At 51.6% G+C, this 16390-nt stretch overlaps 1 protein-coding gene across 1 annotated transcript in view; it reads left to right on the forward strand.

The window, feature by feature from the left end:
• The window catches only part of SGIP1 (SH3GL interacting endocytic adaptor 1), a 76410-nt gene that overhangs the window by 47994 nt on the left and 12026 nt on the right, over positions 1-16390 (forward strand). The window contains exons 14-19 of the mRNA XM_054384563.1: positions 1606-1680; positions 4627-5070; positions 8611-8735; positions 9814-9940; positions 13059-13118; positions 14174-14233. Of these exons, the coding sequence (XP_054240538.1) occupies positions 1606-1680; positions 4627-5070; positions 8611-8735; positions 9814-9940; positions 13059-13118; positions 14174-14233 (891 nt within the window). The remainder of the gene's footprint in view (positions 1-1605; positions 1681-4626; positions 5071-8610; positions 8736-9813; positions 9941-13058; positions 13119-14173; positions 14234-16390) is intronic.

Here is a 16390-nt window from a genome sequence, read left to right on the forward strand (position 1 = left end):
GCTCTGAGCTACCTCTCAGTTGTGGATATCCCTGCTGACTGCAGGGGTTTGGTACTAGATGACCTTTAGAGGTCCCTTCCCTCCCAGCCCAGTCTGTGATTCAGGTTAATGATGTGAGGATTTGATTTGAAATGCTGGCAGCACTGTTTTCTCTGGGCTAACATGACGCTGGCCAACGCAGTCCTGAATCCCCAGTTCTCATTGCAGCTTTCCCCACTGCCTGGGGCAGCTATGGGTACCATAATTTTCCTCTTTAGCTGCCAAGTCACTCTTGCTTTGTTCTCCTTTGTGCTCCTTTCCCCCCTCACTAACTTCTTCTATGCCAAGCTCACCCCTGCTGTGCCAAGATCAGGACAACCTCTGCCCACATCCTGAGCTTGCCAGGGGGATTATGACACTCATGGTTTAAATGGTTGCAGAGCGGACAGCACCTCCCAGGCTGCTTCTCCTCCAGGAGATTCCAAGGGGGAAGCTATTTCCATCTGCTTTGCAAGGAAGGCCCTGCAGAGCAGCACTGGGCTCATCAGCTGTGCTGTTCCTCCGCCTGCGTGTGTCCCGGAGCTGTGCGGGGTGGACACGAGGAGCACGGAGGCAGAGAAGTGCCTCAGAGCCTGCAGGTGTCAGTCAGAATGGTATCAAGCTCTTCAAGCCAGGAGTGGGATATAAGGTTTAAAAAGGGGGGGAAAAGCCTAACCAAAAAAAAAAAAAAAAAAAAAACCACAAACCGAAAAGAGCCCCGCCGAGGCAGCCCAAGGAGAAGCTTCCCCCCCTGCCCGAGGCAGCCCAAGGAGAAGCTTCCCCCCCAAGGCCAACAAAAAGGAAAAGGCAACCCAAAGATAAAGCCTTCTCCTAAGGCAACCAAAGGAGAAGCCCCCAAAACCAAACAGAAAGAAACCCCTAAAATCCAACAACCACAAAAAAAATCCACTCAAACCCAACCAAGAACACCCCCAAAACTCAGCAAACCCCTTCTTTCCTTCCACCCCACAACAGAATGAGGGGGGGAGGAACTAAACCAAATGGGTAAAGCCCCTAAGCTCCAGCAGGTAAACCTCTTCTATAACGCAACATAAAAAAACAAACCAAAATTAAACCAAGAGAATCCTCAAAATCCATGAAATAAATCCTGAAAAGTCAGCCAAGAAAACCCCCTAAAAACCTAACAAGGAAACCCCTAAAATCCAATGAGGGGAAACCCCCCACCAAAACCCAATGGAACAAAACCCCAAACCGAATGGGAAAACATCCCTCAAAATCCGAAGGAGAAAAAAAACAACCCTACAACCAAACCCTAGAACCCACAAAAAAAGCCAAAACCCAAAGGCAAAAAAATCCAAGCCCCAAAACCCAGCTGGGAAAGAACTCCCTAAAAGTCCAATGAGGATCCCCTAAAATCCAATTAGGAATCCCCCTCCAAACCCCTGCCAGAAGGGGCCACCAGTCATTGCTGGTGACTCAGTAGCCTCCTGGGTGGCAGGGCTGCTCCTGCTGGCTCAGCAATCGCCCAGGGCTGGATCTGCTTCCTGCTTTGCACCAGATCACCCTTTCCATGCCTATTCCCAGACTACAATTGGATGTTTTCCCTCTTTTTGCTCTCTCTTGCAGCACCTCCACCACTCCCACCGAAAAACATCCCGGCCACGCCGCCGCGCACCGGCTCTCCTCTGACAGTGGGATTAGGTAAAAGCTTGGAATTGCATCTCTGTTGTCCAGCCCTGGTAGATCCACATGGAATCCTAGGTTTGGGGGAGGGTCAGGTCCCTCTGGCTGCATTTTGGGCATGGATTTGGTCCCTGAGCATCCTCATTCCTTGGTGTTCATAGTGCTTTATGGATGCTGTAGGCAAGGGGATGCTTTAGAAGCGATGCAGAGATGACTTTGACCTCCTGAGCTGGTATCACTTGGGTGGAATTGATGCTCTTGACCATTGTAGGAATAAAATACAACATGAGGGTAAGGGTGGAGAGACACTGGAACAGGTCATGGATGCCCCATCCCTGGAGGTGTAAAAGGCACAGATGAGGCCTTGAGCAACCTGGTCTAGTGGAAGAGGTCTCTTGCCCATGGCATGAGGGTTGGAACTAGATGATCTTTCAAGTCCTTTCCAACCCAAACCATTCTATGATCCTGCTCAAAATTGGAGATAAACACTGTTGGGATTTGGGAACAAGCATTGTCACCACCTGGAGCAGCACTGCACAGTCTGTGCTTATCAAGTAACAGGGTAAGAGGTGCCCAATGGTGTTAGGGAGCTGCTCCTGTCCTCCCACATTCCTCCTGCTGTTGGGGAAGGTGGGAAATGCCCTCCCTGGTCCTGCAGCCCATGATGCAGATGGGAAAAGGAGGCAATGACATGGTAGATGGAGTAAATGATGGCTTGTGGGAAGGGGTTGAAGGACAAAAAGTAGAAAGAAATTCTTGACAGTGAGGGTGGTGAGACGCTGAAACAGGTTGCCTAGGGAGGTTGTGGATGCCTTTCCTGGAGGAGTCCAAGGGCAGGCTGGATGAAGCCCTGAGCTGTTGGGAGGTGTCCCTGCCCATGGCAGGGGTCTGGAACTAGATGATCTTTCAGGTGCCTTCCAACCCAAACCATTCTATGATGTTGTTGCAGCCAGAGGGACATGAAGTGCTTATGAGAGTATAATTCATGGTGCTGTCTGCTGGGGGGTGCAAGTTTTGAGGGCAATCCCTGGCCTTTGGGTAGAACTTTGTATGAGGACAGACCATCTTGTTGCACACAGAGCACCTCCTGGTGTCATTAACATCACTGATGAAATCCTTGGCTCTGAGCTTGCTGCCCTGTCCATCAGTATTCCATTCATGCTCCCATCTCTTGATGTTTCTCTTCAAGCAGCCAGGCTGGCAGAGTGTCCACCTACGCATATAGACTCATCAACCAGAGCAAATGCAATGCCCAGCCATGTGTGATGGTTCATTTGCTGGCGTCTGGCTTGCTGCACCCTTCCGCTTGTGCATCAAGAAAAATAAGTGGCAGAGGCTGACTTGCTTCTGCTATAGGAAATCTGAGGTTTATCTCTTAAATGGAGAAGGGCAGATGGCTCCCTCAAAGGGAGGAACAGGGGTGGGATGCTGGAGGACACATTAGTTTTGGCCAAATACGCATGACCGAGGCCTTGGACAACCAAGTCTAGTTGAGAGGCATCCCTGCCTGTGGCAAGGAGATGGAGTCATTGTCTGTAAGGTCCCTTCCAGCCTAAACCATTCTATGAGTAAGGGTCCCTGGGAAAGATAAACGTATGGAAGGAAGGATGGAGGATCTCCATCCTCTGGATGTGTAACACTTTGCTGATGAGTCCTATCTCCATGTTCAAAAACCAAGTGGATATCTGGGATGTGGTCTAGGGATGTGGCACTCTGGGACGTTGGATACGGAGGTGTTGGACTTGATGATCTTAGAGGTCCTTTCCAACCTTAATCATTCTATTGATACTACGTTGGTTATGAAGTCAGATATGAATGTTGATGTGTGGTAGCTCAGATAGTGAGCACAATCCTAAAATACCCTGGTTAAAATACCTAAAATACCTCCATCTGCTGCTGCTTGCAACTGCAAGCCTTCATGCTGAGGCTGGTGAGATGCTGGCTGGCCAGAGAGATGGTAGATGACCCATCCCTGAAACCATTTCAGGTCAGATTGGGTGAGGCTTTGAGCAACCTGATTTAGGCTGGCTGTAGGGGGGGTTGCACTCGATGACCTTTAAAGGTCCTTTCCAACCCAAACCAGTCTGTGGTTCTTTCCTATTGCATACGTAAACCCTGTCTGCTATCCTGTTCTGCATGACCAAATCCAAGTGTTGAGTGTCCACCATGCTTAAATACATATATATTTATATGTCTGTGTTTATAAATATATATAGTGTAGCGTGCAAGAGAGCTGAATGTGTAAGCTTGGTGTCTGCTGATGATTCTGAGTGATGATAATGTCAGAATTAGCCTGGAGAAGAGAAAGCTCCAGGAAGATCTTCTGGTGGCCTTTCAGTACTTCATGGGGCTGATGAGAAAGCTGAGATCAGCCTTCTGAGCAGGGCCTGTTGTGACAGGGACAATGGTTTGAACTAAAAGAGGGAGATTCAGACTGGAGAGAAGGAAGAAAAGTTTGACATTAAGACCCTAGTTTTGGTTGTTCAGACAGGTGGTAGATGTCCTATCCCTGGAACCACTCCAGGTCAGAGTGTTTGGGGCTCTGAGCAACCTGCTGTAGTTGATGTCCCTGCTGACTGCAGGGAGGTTGGACTAGCTGACCCTTAAAGGTCCCTTCCAACCTGTTTCATGACAAGGATGTCATTTAGACATGACATAAGCAAGGCTGAGAGTCAGTTGTACATTTTAGGAGGCTATGACACCTTTGCCTACAAGGAGGAAGAAGGCTTGGCTTGTGGTGCATGCTCACTCTCATCCAGCCTTTGGATTTCAGTCCAGTGTGGTTCATTGTACCTGGCACCTGGCCTGCCCTCGAGTCTTTCTTGCCCATGAATTATATGCTGATCAAAGGCGGTGCTTTTAGAGCACCCTCTCCTCTAGGCGGTGTAGAGCCCCAGGAGAGGCCAGCGCGGCTGCAGCACTCTCGGGTGATGCTAAGTGTAAAATCAACTGCTTTGACCGCAGGAGGGGACCAGCCAGCAGCAGAGCTCAAAAGGGACAAGCTCCCATCCATCAATGACTTGGACAGCATTTTTGGCCCCGTGCCATCCCCCAAGGCTCCCGCTCTTAACGCAGAAGCCAAGTGGGTCGATTTTTCCGATCAATCCCCGGAAAGCGCGGCTCCGGAGCTGACCCCCCGGGAAAAAGCGGGGTCCCCGCCGGCGGCCGATGCTCCTCCAGCAGCCAAGCCCACCCGCCCGCTCCCCTCACCGCTCCGCCTGGAAGAGGTTCCCAAGAAGGTTTCTGAGCAGCCTCACCTTAAGGATGATAACGTGGAGCCGGTCGCCTCTCCCAAAGATTTTGGGCTGGGACAGAGAGCGACCCCACCTCCCCCTCCGCCACCCACCTACCGCACGGTGGTCTCCTCACCCGGACCGGGCACCAGCAGCGGCACGGGAAGCCCCAGCGGTACGTCCCGCGGCCTTGGGTGTGCTTCGGTGTGGCCGTGACCGCCTCCACCCTCCCTTCCCGCCTGGTTGTGCCTGTGCCCCGGTGCCCGCACTCCCACCCGGCCCTCTCCTGCTTCCACGTCTGTCCTCGGCCTCCTGTGTCCTCTCCTCCCCGCTCCTTGCTGCGTGTCTGCTGGGTCTGACAGCCTCTCCCCCAGGCTCCTCTGAACCACCCTTCCCACCTCTGCTGTGTGCTTAAACCCCCTGAGGTAAAATTTGGCATAGGGTTGCTCTTGCTGCAGCTCTGTCCTCAGTAAGCTTCAGAGTGAACGCTGGTGGAAACGTTCCAGGCAGGTCACCTGAGCAAGCCTCAGAACCAGGGTGGGGTTAAGCCTGTTGGAGGCAAGACAGGTCACTACATATTGTCACTAGATATTGTCACCCCAGAGCTGCTGAGACCAAATAACTCACAGCTCAGAGGTGGCACACGTCTGAAAGTCTGTTGGTCCCTCAGCTGTGAGAGCTGTGGATGCCCAACTGGACCTGGAGAACCAGTTTCCAAGGTGAACCCCTCACAAGGGCAGAACCTGATAGGTGTGTCTGGCTTCTTCTGCTCAATTATAAATGGCTCTGTGCCCAGCAGGGCAAGTGAGCTGGCAGAGGTCAGCTTACACAACCTGTCCCATGGTGCTTGAGAAGGTGCAACCTGCGTGTGTTATTTCAGCAGCTGACCCCAGGGTTCCTGCTGTAGTGGTGCAGCCATGATCTGCAGATCTCCATCCCCACCAGCCGCCATGCTTGAGGATCATTTTGGAGAGTGTTACCTCCTTGCAAGCACCTCCCCCCATGCAGGAGATGATGGGCCCCAGCCTCCTGTGAAAGCCATGCCCTCTGCTCTGGGGGCTTGTCACCTCTAGTGACAGAGAGTGGTGAAGCTCCTAGGAGTGTCCCCCTGAGAGTGGCTGTGGCTGGGGGTGTGGCTTTGCTTCAGTGGTGGTGGCTTTTCTGTGACAGTTTGGTGAGGTTGGTGGCTTGGGGGTTGCATTGGGGCTGCAGCATCCAGCTGCCTGTGGAAATAGTTGGAGGTGGGATGGCTGCAGGACACGAGCAGCAGGAAACAGCAAACTCCTTCCTATGCTGTTCTCCACCCTGCTGCCAACAGAACACCTGCCTTGATGAAGACCTGCAGGATGAGGACATGCTGGTGGCTCCACACAGGGGGGATGGATGGAGCAATCCCACTCATTGAGGAAGCACTTGCCTCTTTGAGAAGAGCCATGTTTCTTCTCCAGAAATCACCTCCTGCCTCAGATTGGGGTGCTCTCCAGCCCACCCTCACTTCAGCCCCACTCACCCCAGCCAGCTCTGAAAACACACACACAAAAGGCAGGCAGAGCTTCAGAGAACTGCCTCCTGGGGGGATGTGGTGTGGACTTGCCAACCTCTCCTCGCCACCATTCCCAGGCTCCAGGGCTGTCATGGTGCAGAGCCATCTCAGGACACCCTCCTGCTCATGGTGGGTGTCGGCAAGGCAGGGTTGGGGGCCATCAGGGCTTCCGCTTTCATGCTGGTTTATAACCTGCTGTCACAATTTCTTGGTGTAGAAGGTATCTAGAGGTACAGTGGTCTCTGAGGGAGCTGAAATAGCTGAGGAATAAACTTCCTGGATGGAAGCTGGCATCTGGTGGTGCTTTGCTGGGGGCAAGATGCACCCTGGAAGTCTTCACCTTTCCTTGGACAATTCCCATTTTGTTAACCTTTTATGGGGATAAGGAAGGAAGAATTCCAACTTTAGTCCCCAAATCAGGCTTCTAAGGAAATAAAAAAGCTGGAGTTTTGGAGGTGCACAAATGATGGCCAAGATTTGTTCTCTGAACAAGCCCAGCTCTTTGTTTGAACCTTCTCTTGTCAGCCTCTGTCTCATTCCTGCAGAGGTAGCTTTGATGTTTCCTTGATCTGAGCTGTCACCCCAAAAATAATAAACTTGAGTCTCTCCTCCACAGAGGCTGGTAGCAGATGCCAGCTCAGCTGCCCTGCTTAATGGGGTTACTGTCCCTTCTCTTGCTCTTGCCCTTGCCCCTCCTCTTGACTTGGTGTAGTCTCTTGGTGCATGACCAGTTAGTGCTGAATTTGCCCTGGAAGTAATTTCTCTACATGGAGCAAAAGACTCTACTCTTAAGTATCTCTTAAGTGAAAATTGCGATTTTGTGGCAAAAAGTCCACCTTGGCAGCAGCTGCTAACCACATGAACCTCAGTCACAGCAAGACCTTCTTTTCTGAAACACTCCCAGAGAGCTGGGAAATGCATTTTGCTCCCAGCAGATCTGATAACCTCGCTCTTCCACCTTTCCTCCTCTTCTCTCTGATAAAGCTTTGCCCATCTCACCAGGCTCCCGTTGCTGGCAGATCAACCCAGCTGACCCATTCTGCTGCCCCAGGAGTTCCTTGGCCCCTGGGAGCAGTGGCATTAACATGGTAGTAAGCATACCTGGTTTTCAGGCTTATGCCTCCTTGGAGATGATTTTGCTTCAGGCTGTGGTAGCAGATGGACAGCCCCTGTGAGAAATCCTCCTCCCACTCAAAAGAGCTAGCGTGGAGCAATGGTCAAAGGGAGATTGTGTGGGGCATGTATGGTTACTGTCACCTCCTGGGGAAGAAGCCTTTGCTTCAGCCTGGGCAGGCTGGAGAGTTGGGCAGAGAGGAACCTCATGAAGTTCAACCAGGGCAAGTGTAGGGTTCTGCACCTGGGCACAAAGAACTCCTTGCAGCAGTACAGGTGAGGGGTGACCTGCTGGAAAGCAGCTCCATGGAGAAATATCTGGGAGTGCTGGTGAAGAACAAGTTCACAATGAGCCAGAAATGAGCCCTCATGGCCAAGAAGACCAATGGTCTCCTGGGGTACATGAAGAAGAGTGTGGCCAGCAGATCCAGGGAGGTTCTCCTCCCCTTCTACTCTGCCCTAAGGAGCCCACATGTGGAGTACTGGATCCAGTTCTGGGATCCCCAGTTTAAGAGAGACAGAGAACTACTGGAAAGAGTCCAGTGGAGGCTGAGGGGCCTGGAGCATCTCTGTGAGGAGCAAAGGCTGAGAGACCTGCAGCTGTTGAGCCTGGAGAAGAGCAGCCTGAGAGGGGATCCGAGCAATGCTCAGCAAGACATAAAGAACCTGGGGGAGGAAGGGCAAGAGGATGGTGCCAGACTCTTCTCAGTGGTGCCCAGCCACAGGACAAGGGGCAATGGGCACAAACTGGAACCCAGGAGGTTCTGCCTGAACAGGAAGAGAAAATTCCTTGTTGAGAGGGTGCTGGAGCAGGCTGCCCAGAGAGGTTGTGGAGTCTCTTTCTCTGGCCACCTGGCCATGGTGATCCTGGTGAGGCTGCTGTGTGTGCCCCTGCTTCAGCAGGGGGTGTTGCATTAGATGATCTCCAGAGGCCCTTTCCAACCCTTGCCCTTCTATGGTGGTGTGATCTGAGATGGGACATGGATGGGTAGAGGGACCTGGGGATGGGCAGCTGTGGGGCTCACCTTGCAGCACACTCACAGCTTCTGTTCATTGTAGGTTCCTCATCTCCAGCTCGCCCTGGCACGCCGCTGGCTGCCTGTGGCACCCCACCACCCCCCCCACCCCGGCCTCCATCCCGGCCCAAGCTGCCCCCTGGCAAGCCCACAGCTGTGGCTGACGTGGTGAGTTCTGTGGGACAGCAGCATGGCAAGCAGAGGACTTGAACTAAGGGGGGTGGGGTGGGGGTGGCCTGCATCTCCAGTTCAGTGAGGTGGAATACTGGGGAAGGGGACTCTTTAGGAGCAAGTAATGAGCATCTGCTCTCTGGGCTCGTTAGAGTCCTCTTAAGTTTGGTCATCAAGACAAACGTGACAGCTTTAAACCAAAAGAGGGAGATTCAGACCGGAGAGAAGGAAGAATTGTTTGACACTGAGAGTGGTGACACCCTGGCCTAGGTTTCCCAGAGAGGTGGGAGGTGCCCCATCCCTGGAACTGTTCCAGGTCAGGTTGTTTGGGGCTCTGAACAACCGGCTCTGATTGTAGATGTCCCGCTGACCACAGGAAGACTGGACCAGCTGACCTTTAAAGGTCCCTGCCCACCTGAACCATGATTCTATGATATAAATTTATCCTCAGAGGATCCAAAGGGATCAGCAAATTGGTCTCCAGTGAGCTGGCACACAGCGGTCATTACAGCCTTCCCCATACTGGGTGCATTCAATCCACCTTATAGGCCCTTGGAGGTCCCCTTCTCTGTGCAGGTGGGGACATTGAATGCCCAGACTCAGAAGATGGTGGAAAACGTCTACCATTTTTCTAGGTCTACCCTAAACCATATTGACTCTGAAAGAACCAGTGAGGAGGGACTTTTCATAAGGACTTACAGTGATAGAATGAGAAGGAATAGATTTGAACTGGAAGAGGGGGAGATTGAGACTTGAGTTCAGGAAGAAATTCTTTTCACTGAGGGTGGCGAGACACTGGAACAGGTTGCCCAGGGAGGCTGTGGAGTCTCTAAGCCTGGAGGTGCTTAAGGCCAGGCTGGATGAGCTCTTGAGCAACCTGGTCTAGTGGAAGGTGTTCCTGCCCAACCCATTCTCTGATTCTTTCAACCCACATTGTTCAGCTTTGTGCTAAGCCAAGACTGGCCTGGAGGTTCTGAGGGTTGGAGCTTCAGGAGAAAGCTTCTGTTTGTTTGATGCAAATGTCACTGTGTGTGTATTTTCATTAACTTTGTGTTGTTTTTATGTTTTTCTACAGTCCAGGCCTTTTAGTCCTCCAATTCACTCCTCCAGCCCTCCTCCGATAGCACCGTTAGCCCGTGCTGAGAGTACTTCTTCCATCTCCTCCACCAACTCCCTGAGTGCAGCCACCACTCCCACCGTTGGTAAAAACATAACAGTATTGCTGTTCTTTCACCTTTTCTACCTCTCAAACCTCCTTAAAAGGACCTTGTCATTTGCTAGGTTGTTCTTTGGGTTCAGCTTCATTAACATCCTTCAGGTTCTTACATGCAAAGAGGGATTTGAAGGGTGGGGAGGTGATGGGTCGTGAAGGTGATGCTGCTAGGGAGGATTTTGGGGGGGGGGGGGGAGGGCAGCTTTAAATGGTGTGAAAAATAAAGGTTTGGTGAAGGCAGAGGTTGTCACCAAGGGAGATATAACCAGGTCTAGTTGAAAATGTTCCTGTTCACGGTGGAAATGTTGGACTAGATGAATCCTCCCCAGAGGTGTTCAGGGTTGGATGAGGTCTTGAGCCGCCTGGTGTCGTGGAAGGTGTCCCTGCCCATGGCAAGGGGGTTGGAACTAGATCATCTTTAAGGTCTCTTCTAACCCAAACCATTCCATGTTCTATGACCTTGAAAGATCCTATCCAATCTAAAGCATTCTAAGATGTGCTTATGGTCTGCATATTTGGTCAAAATAAAATCTTTTGTTAATTTTTTTTTTTGGCGGGGGGGCAGGGGTGGAAGGAGGGGTGCTTCTACTTGAAGGGAAAGGGGCTGGAAGCCAGACTCTTGGGATCCAGGAGACAACTAATTGAATCTCTTAGCCTTCAATTCTTATTTCTCATAAAAGTGGTAGCAGGAAACGGGGTCTTGGAAAAAGTTCTTCCAAACTGTTAGCCTGATATCCTAGACCAGAGCAAAGTGCTGCAGTTTTCTTTTAGGGGAATAGCCTGAAAAGTAAGGGGTTTGCCAAACCCCACCAGCTTCTGGGGCTTGAAAGAAGACAAGCAAATAAAGTGTCTGGCAGCTCCCAGGCTCCATGTGCTGGGTCCTCCTGTGCCCTCCTCCTCCTCTGTCCTCTCCGTCTTGGCTGCCAGCGCTCCCTCCTCCACCATCCCTGCCATCCCATTCTTGCTCCCCACAGTTCCATTTCTTCCCAGGAATACCTCTCTTCCTTTTTTTTTTCCTTTCCTTTCCATGTCTTTTGTGATGAGCACACCAGGTTTGCATGGTGGGGAAGGAGCTTTGCAAGCCATGGCTGGCACAGGCTGGCAGAGGGGCTCTGTGGAGGGAGCTGAATCCCCAAGCCTTCAATACCCCAAACCTTGCTGGTCTTCATGTGTGCTCAGCCACGGTCCTGGCTGCACCGCCCACCAGCTGTCACCTTATAAGCCATGGGGAGCAGCACTATCACCACCCCAACACCACCTTTGCTGACTGGAAGATGATGAGATGGCCTGAGCCATGCAGTGGCTGTTGTCCTTGTGGTGTTGGTGGCCACCCAAACCCTCTGTAGGTTTGCTGGAGTCTCCAGCCTGCGTCTCCATCCTGTTGTTTGCTTCACTCTGGAAGTGTTGTAGATGCCTGTACCTGTTCGCCGTCACAGCATGCTGCTGGAAACTGAAATCCATCTTCAGCAAGGGGCTGCTCAGCTCTGAGCATCCCTGGTGTGTTGGCTGTTGTTCCTGTCTGTGCCCGTGGTCCTGCAGCCCATCCCTGGGGCTGGTGGTGGCTCCAACCAGTGCCTATGGGCATGATGGCCTAGGGTGCCATGGCAGTAAACATGATTTTGGTGGAGGGGATCAGTCAGGCTGAGGACAGAGATGGTCCAGGGGGCTTCAGGAGGCTGGGGGAAGTGGCTGTGAAATGGGGCTGCTTGCTGCTCCTGGGGGCTGAGCAGGTGGTGGGTCTTGTTTGAAAGTTCATATTTTTTTCTCTCTTAACACACATGTTTTTATGAACAAAATCTTTTACTTGATGTTTTTTGACCTACCCACTGTGAGCAACAGGGTTGATGTGGCTGGTGGCAAGAAGCTGTGCCCGCTGTTGAAGACAGCACCTCCTACCCTCTCCTTGGGGGATTTCCTTGAAGTAGGACCTAGAATCTGGGCTCTGGGATCACCCCTTGGCAGAGGGACACTAAATGGGGCAGCTAGGAGAAGAACCCCCAGGCTGAGGTTTTGCACTTCAAGCTCCATGCAAACCAAGTGGTGGGTGCTGCACTGCCAGGATTTGGCCTGGGAAAAGCTATGAGGGGGGGGTTGGGGGGGGGGGGGCAGATGGAGTTTGGGAGCTGCTTTGGGAAAGCCCAAACATTTCCTCCACTGTCCCTACCAAGGTGACAGAGTCTGGGAGCTGCTTTGGGAAAGCCCAAGCATTTCCTCCACTGTCCCTACCAAGGTGGCTAAAACACTGGTGCTCCAGTGCTGGGTGACAATCCATGCACCAGGCTGAAACCCATAGAGGAGGAGAGAGAACATCTAATTCCTAGGGTTTTCAGATCAAAAGAGGAAAAGATGAGGTGTAAGGAGTGCAGGGCTAGGATCAAGGAAGGTCTGTATGTGTGGCAGTGGGTTGGTGAACACTGAGGGTCTGGTGTGACCACCACAGGGCTAGGACATACCAACCAGGCTGGGGCTGCCCACAGCCCTCAGCTTGCCACTGGGTCTGGTTCCACCTCACTCTCCACCTTTGATTTAAGGGTGGTGGAGCACTGGTGCAGGCTGCCCAGAGAAGTGGTGGAGTCTCCATCTCTGGAGACATTCCAAACCCACCTGGACATGTTCATGTGTGATCTTCTCTAGGTGAACCTGCCTTGGCAGGGAGGTTGGATTGGATAATCTCTAGAGGTCTCTTCCAACCTCTCCCATTCTGTGATTCTGTCTCCCGTCCCCTGTGGCAAAGTCCAACGGAGTTTGTCCTTGAGCACGTAGAAGACTTCTTTGATGTACTTGTCCTCTGTGCTGGTCTGGTTTGCTTTTGGTGTGGTCTCCTGTGCATTCTGAACAATTGATTGCAAAGAAAGGAGCTGTTCTTTCTGTGTCAGTGCCCCTGCCATCATCTCCCTCCTTCAGAGCCCTCCTCTGTCTTCTTCCCATAGCCCCAATGCGCTGCTTGGTCTCGGCTGGGATTCTTGGTTTGGTTTTCTTGTGTGTGTGGCTGTTTGGTTGGGGTTTTGTTGGTTTGGTTTGTTTTTTGTTGTTTTGGTTTTTTTTCCAGTTTCGTTCTTTTCTGTTCTCTTCCCTTTTTTGGGTGTTTCTTCTGCTTGTGTTATCAGAAGATGATGCATTTATTGACAAACTGCCCACGTTTGAAAGGCGCTGTGAGACGCCTGCAGGTACTGTACAAAGCCTGGGCACCTTCCACTCATCTGCCTTTGGAGCTTGGTGGCTGTGGGCACCCTGAGCCCTGGCATCCACCACTTGCAGCACCTTGCATGACAGTTTCTCAGTCCTAAAAAAAAAAAAAAAAAAAAAAAAAAAAAAAAAAAAGACAGTGAACAGTGAGGTGAAAGATCTTCACCTGCTGAAGCCCAGAGGGTTCATTTTTCATCCCACTCCAGCTGGGTTATTTCAGCAGTACCTGGTATCTGAGGTGGCTTTGGAAGCGATGTGAGTGCAGGGAGCTCGTGGTTGTGATGGGAAAGGAGAAGGCCTTGAGCAACCTGGTCTAGTGCAAAGTGTCCCTGCCTGTGGCAGGGGGATTTAAACTTTAAGGTCCTAACACAAACACTTTTTGATTCTAGTATCTAGAAGGTATCCCGATCTAGGAGGTATCCCTGCTCACTGCAGGGGGTTGGAACTAGATGATCATTAAGGTTCCTTCCAAACCAGACCATTCTATGAAATTCCAGTTAGGCACCTCCTGCTCTGTGTGTGTGTCTGTTTATCTGCAAGTGTTATGTCCTGGAACACAACAGAACAACACCTATGTGTCGCTGTCACTGAGGTTTGCACGCTGGTGTGGCATGTGGGTGCAGCATCCCACCGGCGAGATGCCCAGTGGCATGGCAGAGATGGCACCAGAGGTGATGAGGACCAAAACCAGGGGGGTTAGAGTCTGATAACAGAGTGCATGAGCCAAGAAGTCTCTTCTTTAGATCACAAAAAAGAAGAAACCCAAAAGAGAACCCTTCCAAAAATCCTTCCAGGCAGGCAAAACCACTCTTCCATCTGAGCTTCCATAGCTTTGCTTTCTGCTTTCTGTTTCCTAAACCACCCCCCCCAAGGTTTCAGAGCCTCCCCTCACCTTTTCCTTGCACGTGAATGGCTTGCAGCGCCTCGCCCCTTTCCCGTAGCGAGATAAATGACCTGCTCTTTGACTCACACTTGTGTCCTTCTCTCTTCCCTCTCCTTAACCTTCCCCATCCCGCTTCAACTCCCGGCCATACAGAGAATGAACAGCCTTCCCTCGTTTGGTTTGACAGAGGAAAGTTTTATTTGACTTTCGAAGGTAAGTAGTGCACAGCACCACCTGGTAACCCCCTTACTCCCCCTTGCTCTTGCTCTCTGATTCCCGGGGTTTCCTCCAAAGGCTTCTCCAGTCTGGCTTTTCCCTGCCAAATTCGATGCCTGCCGAGGTGACATCACAAGTTCAACCCAGAACTGGTTTGGATTCGTGCCGTTTATCAACCTGCTTTAGCAGGGGGGTTGGACTAGATGATCTCCAGAGGAGCCTTCCAACCTCTGCCATTCTATAATTCTATCCTCATCATCCATTTGCTTCTTTATTTCCTACAAAAGCAACCCAACCAAATCTTCCCTGAGACTGCCGTGAAAACCAGAGAGCGAAGCCGCTTGCACTGCCGAAGAACTTGACTCTGTCAACCAGGGCTTCTTTCTGCCTTCCCTCGCCAGCTGCTCCTTCTGTAGGCTGTGACCCAGTGCACTTAATTAAAAACCAGAGGGTGATAATGGGCTCTTGGTCAAGCCAGAGCTTCTTCCTCACCTCCACGCATTTTTTTTCCACGGCAAGAGGTTGGGAGAGTGTTGGTAGCACCGGCAAGCAGAGCTGAAAAGCCACCAGGTTTTGCTGCTGGGATGGTTGGTAGGAGGCATTGGGGGTTTTGGGGTCCCTCATTGGTGAGAAGGTGCTTTGAGGAGGATGTGGGGTGAGGAGAGCTTGTTTTGGGGTGGGTGGCAGCTTCTCTGAGCAGCATCATGTCTCAGAGGGGGGAGATGTACGTGTGACTGGATGGCCACCCTGCTCCAAGAGCCCTGAGGCTCTGGAGGAAAATGCCTCAAGTTGTGCCTGGGAAGGTTTAGGTTGGACATGAGGAACAATTTCCTCATGGAAAGGGTTGTTGAGGACTGGGACAGGGCAGTGGTGGAGTCCCCTGTGCCTGGAGGAGTTTCAAAGCTGTGGAGATGCAGTGCTGGTTTAGTGGTGACCTGGCAGTGGTGGGTTAATAGTTGGGCTTGATGGTCTCAAAGGTCTTTTCCAATCAAGACAATTCTGTGATTCTGTAATTCTTACCTTTTCATCAGCCAGAGCTGCTGGGCTCCAAGGTCTTTGCTCTGATAGTCCATGCTCTGAAGGCAGCTCCTGGCTTAGACCTGGGAGGAGGCCATGGAGGAACTGCTCAGTGCAGTTCTCCTGTTCCCAGCAAAAAACTTTTCCTGAGTTTCCTTTGCCAGGTGCCAACAACCTACCTGAAGCTTTGGGAAGAGCTGAGCAGGGCATGGCAGGGCTGCTGAGGGCTGTGCTGGATGATGGCTGGGTTGAAGCCACCATCTTGGAGCATTTTCACTCTGTCCACTTACCCTGGCACTGCGCATCCCCACCAAGCCCCTGCTCTATGTTGCCTTCTCCTCTTCTTCAGCACTGCAAATATGTCTAGAGGTTGGGGGTTTCTTGTGATTTTGGGTATTAATGGGGGCTTAATGGTTTATTTGAATTCTTTTGTGTTATTCTGGCAGTGTGAATGCTCTAGAGTTTGGGTGGGTTTGTCCAGAGCAGCAGGGCTGCAAGAGCTCATCTTGCATCCTAGGAAGGAGCTGTTGTACTTCCACACTCTGGGTTTCCTGATCTAGCCCTAAATCTTTGAGTCCAACTTGAGAAAAATCCAAAGCTAAACTTCAATGATCATCTCTAGAGAGGCAAAAGAAGATCTGCTGAGCTTGGTATCTATGACTCAGGACATGAAAGGCCAGAAGAGGGGCCAGACTCTTCTCAGTGGTGCCCAGTGACAGGACAAAGGGCAATGGGCACAAACTGGAACCCAGGAGGTTCCATCTGAAAAGGAGAAGAGAATTCTTTGTTGTGAGGGTGGTGGAGCCCTGGAGCAGGCTGCCCAGAGAGCTTGAGGAGTCTCCTCTGGAGATGAGCCAGGCATTGTGATGCTGGGCAAGCTGCTGTGGGTGCCCCTGCTTTAGCAGGGGGGTTGGACTGGAGGTCCCTTGCAATGCCACCATGCTGGGATTCTGTGAAGAGCAATGATCTTTTCTTTCTGGGTTTGGGGGGTTTTGTGCTAGGATTCATGAGTTTGCAGAACCTGGGGTAGTTTGTGTGTGAAAAGATGTGGTGCAGCTTTGGTGCTGTTCTCCTGGATACCAGGATCACTGATCCTCAGTTGTCCTTGCTCCATGTCTCTGCCTTCCACCCTGGTGT

This window comes from Indicator indicator, chromosome 10 (genome assembly GCF_027791375.1).
Source record: "Indicator indicator isolate 239-I01 chromosome 10, UM_Iind_1.1, whole genome shotgun sequence".
NCBI classification, from domain to species: Eukaryota; Metazoa; Chordata; class Aves; order Piciformes; family Indicatoridae; genus Indicator; species Indicator indicator.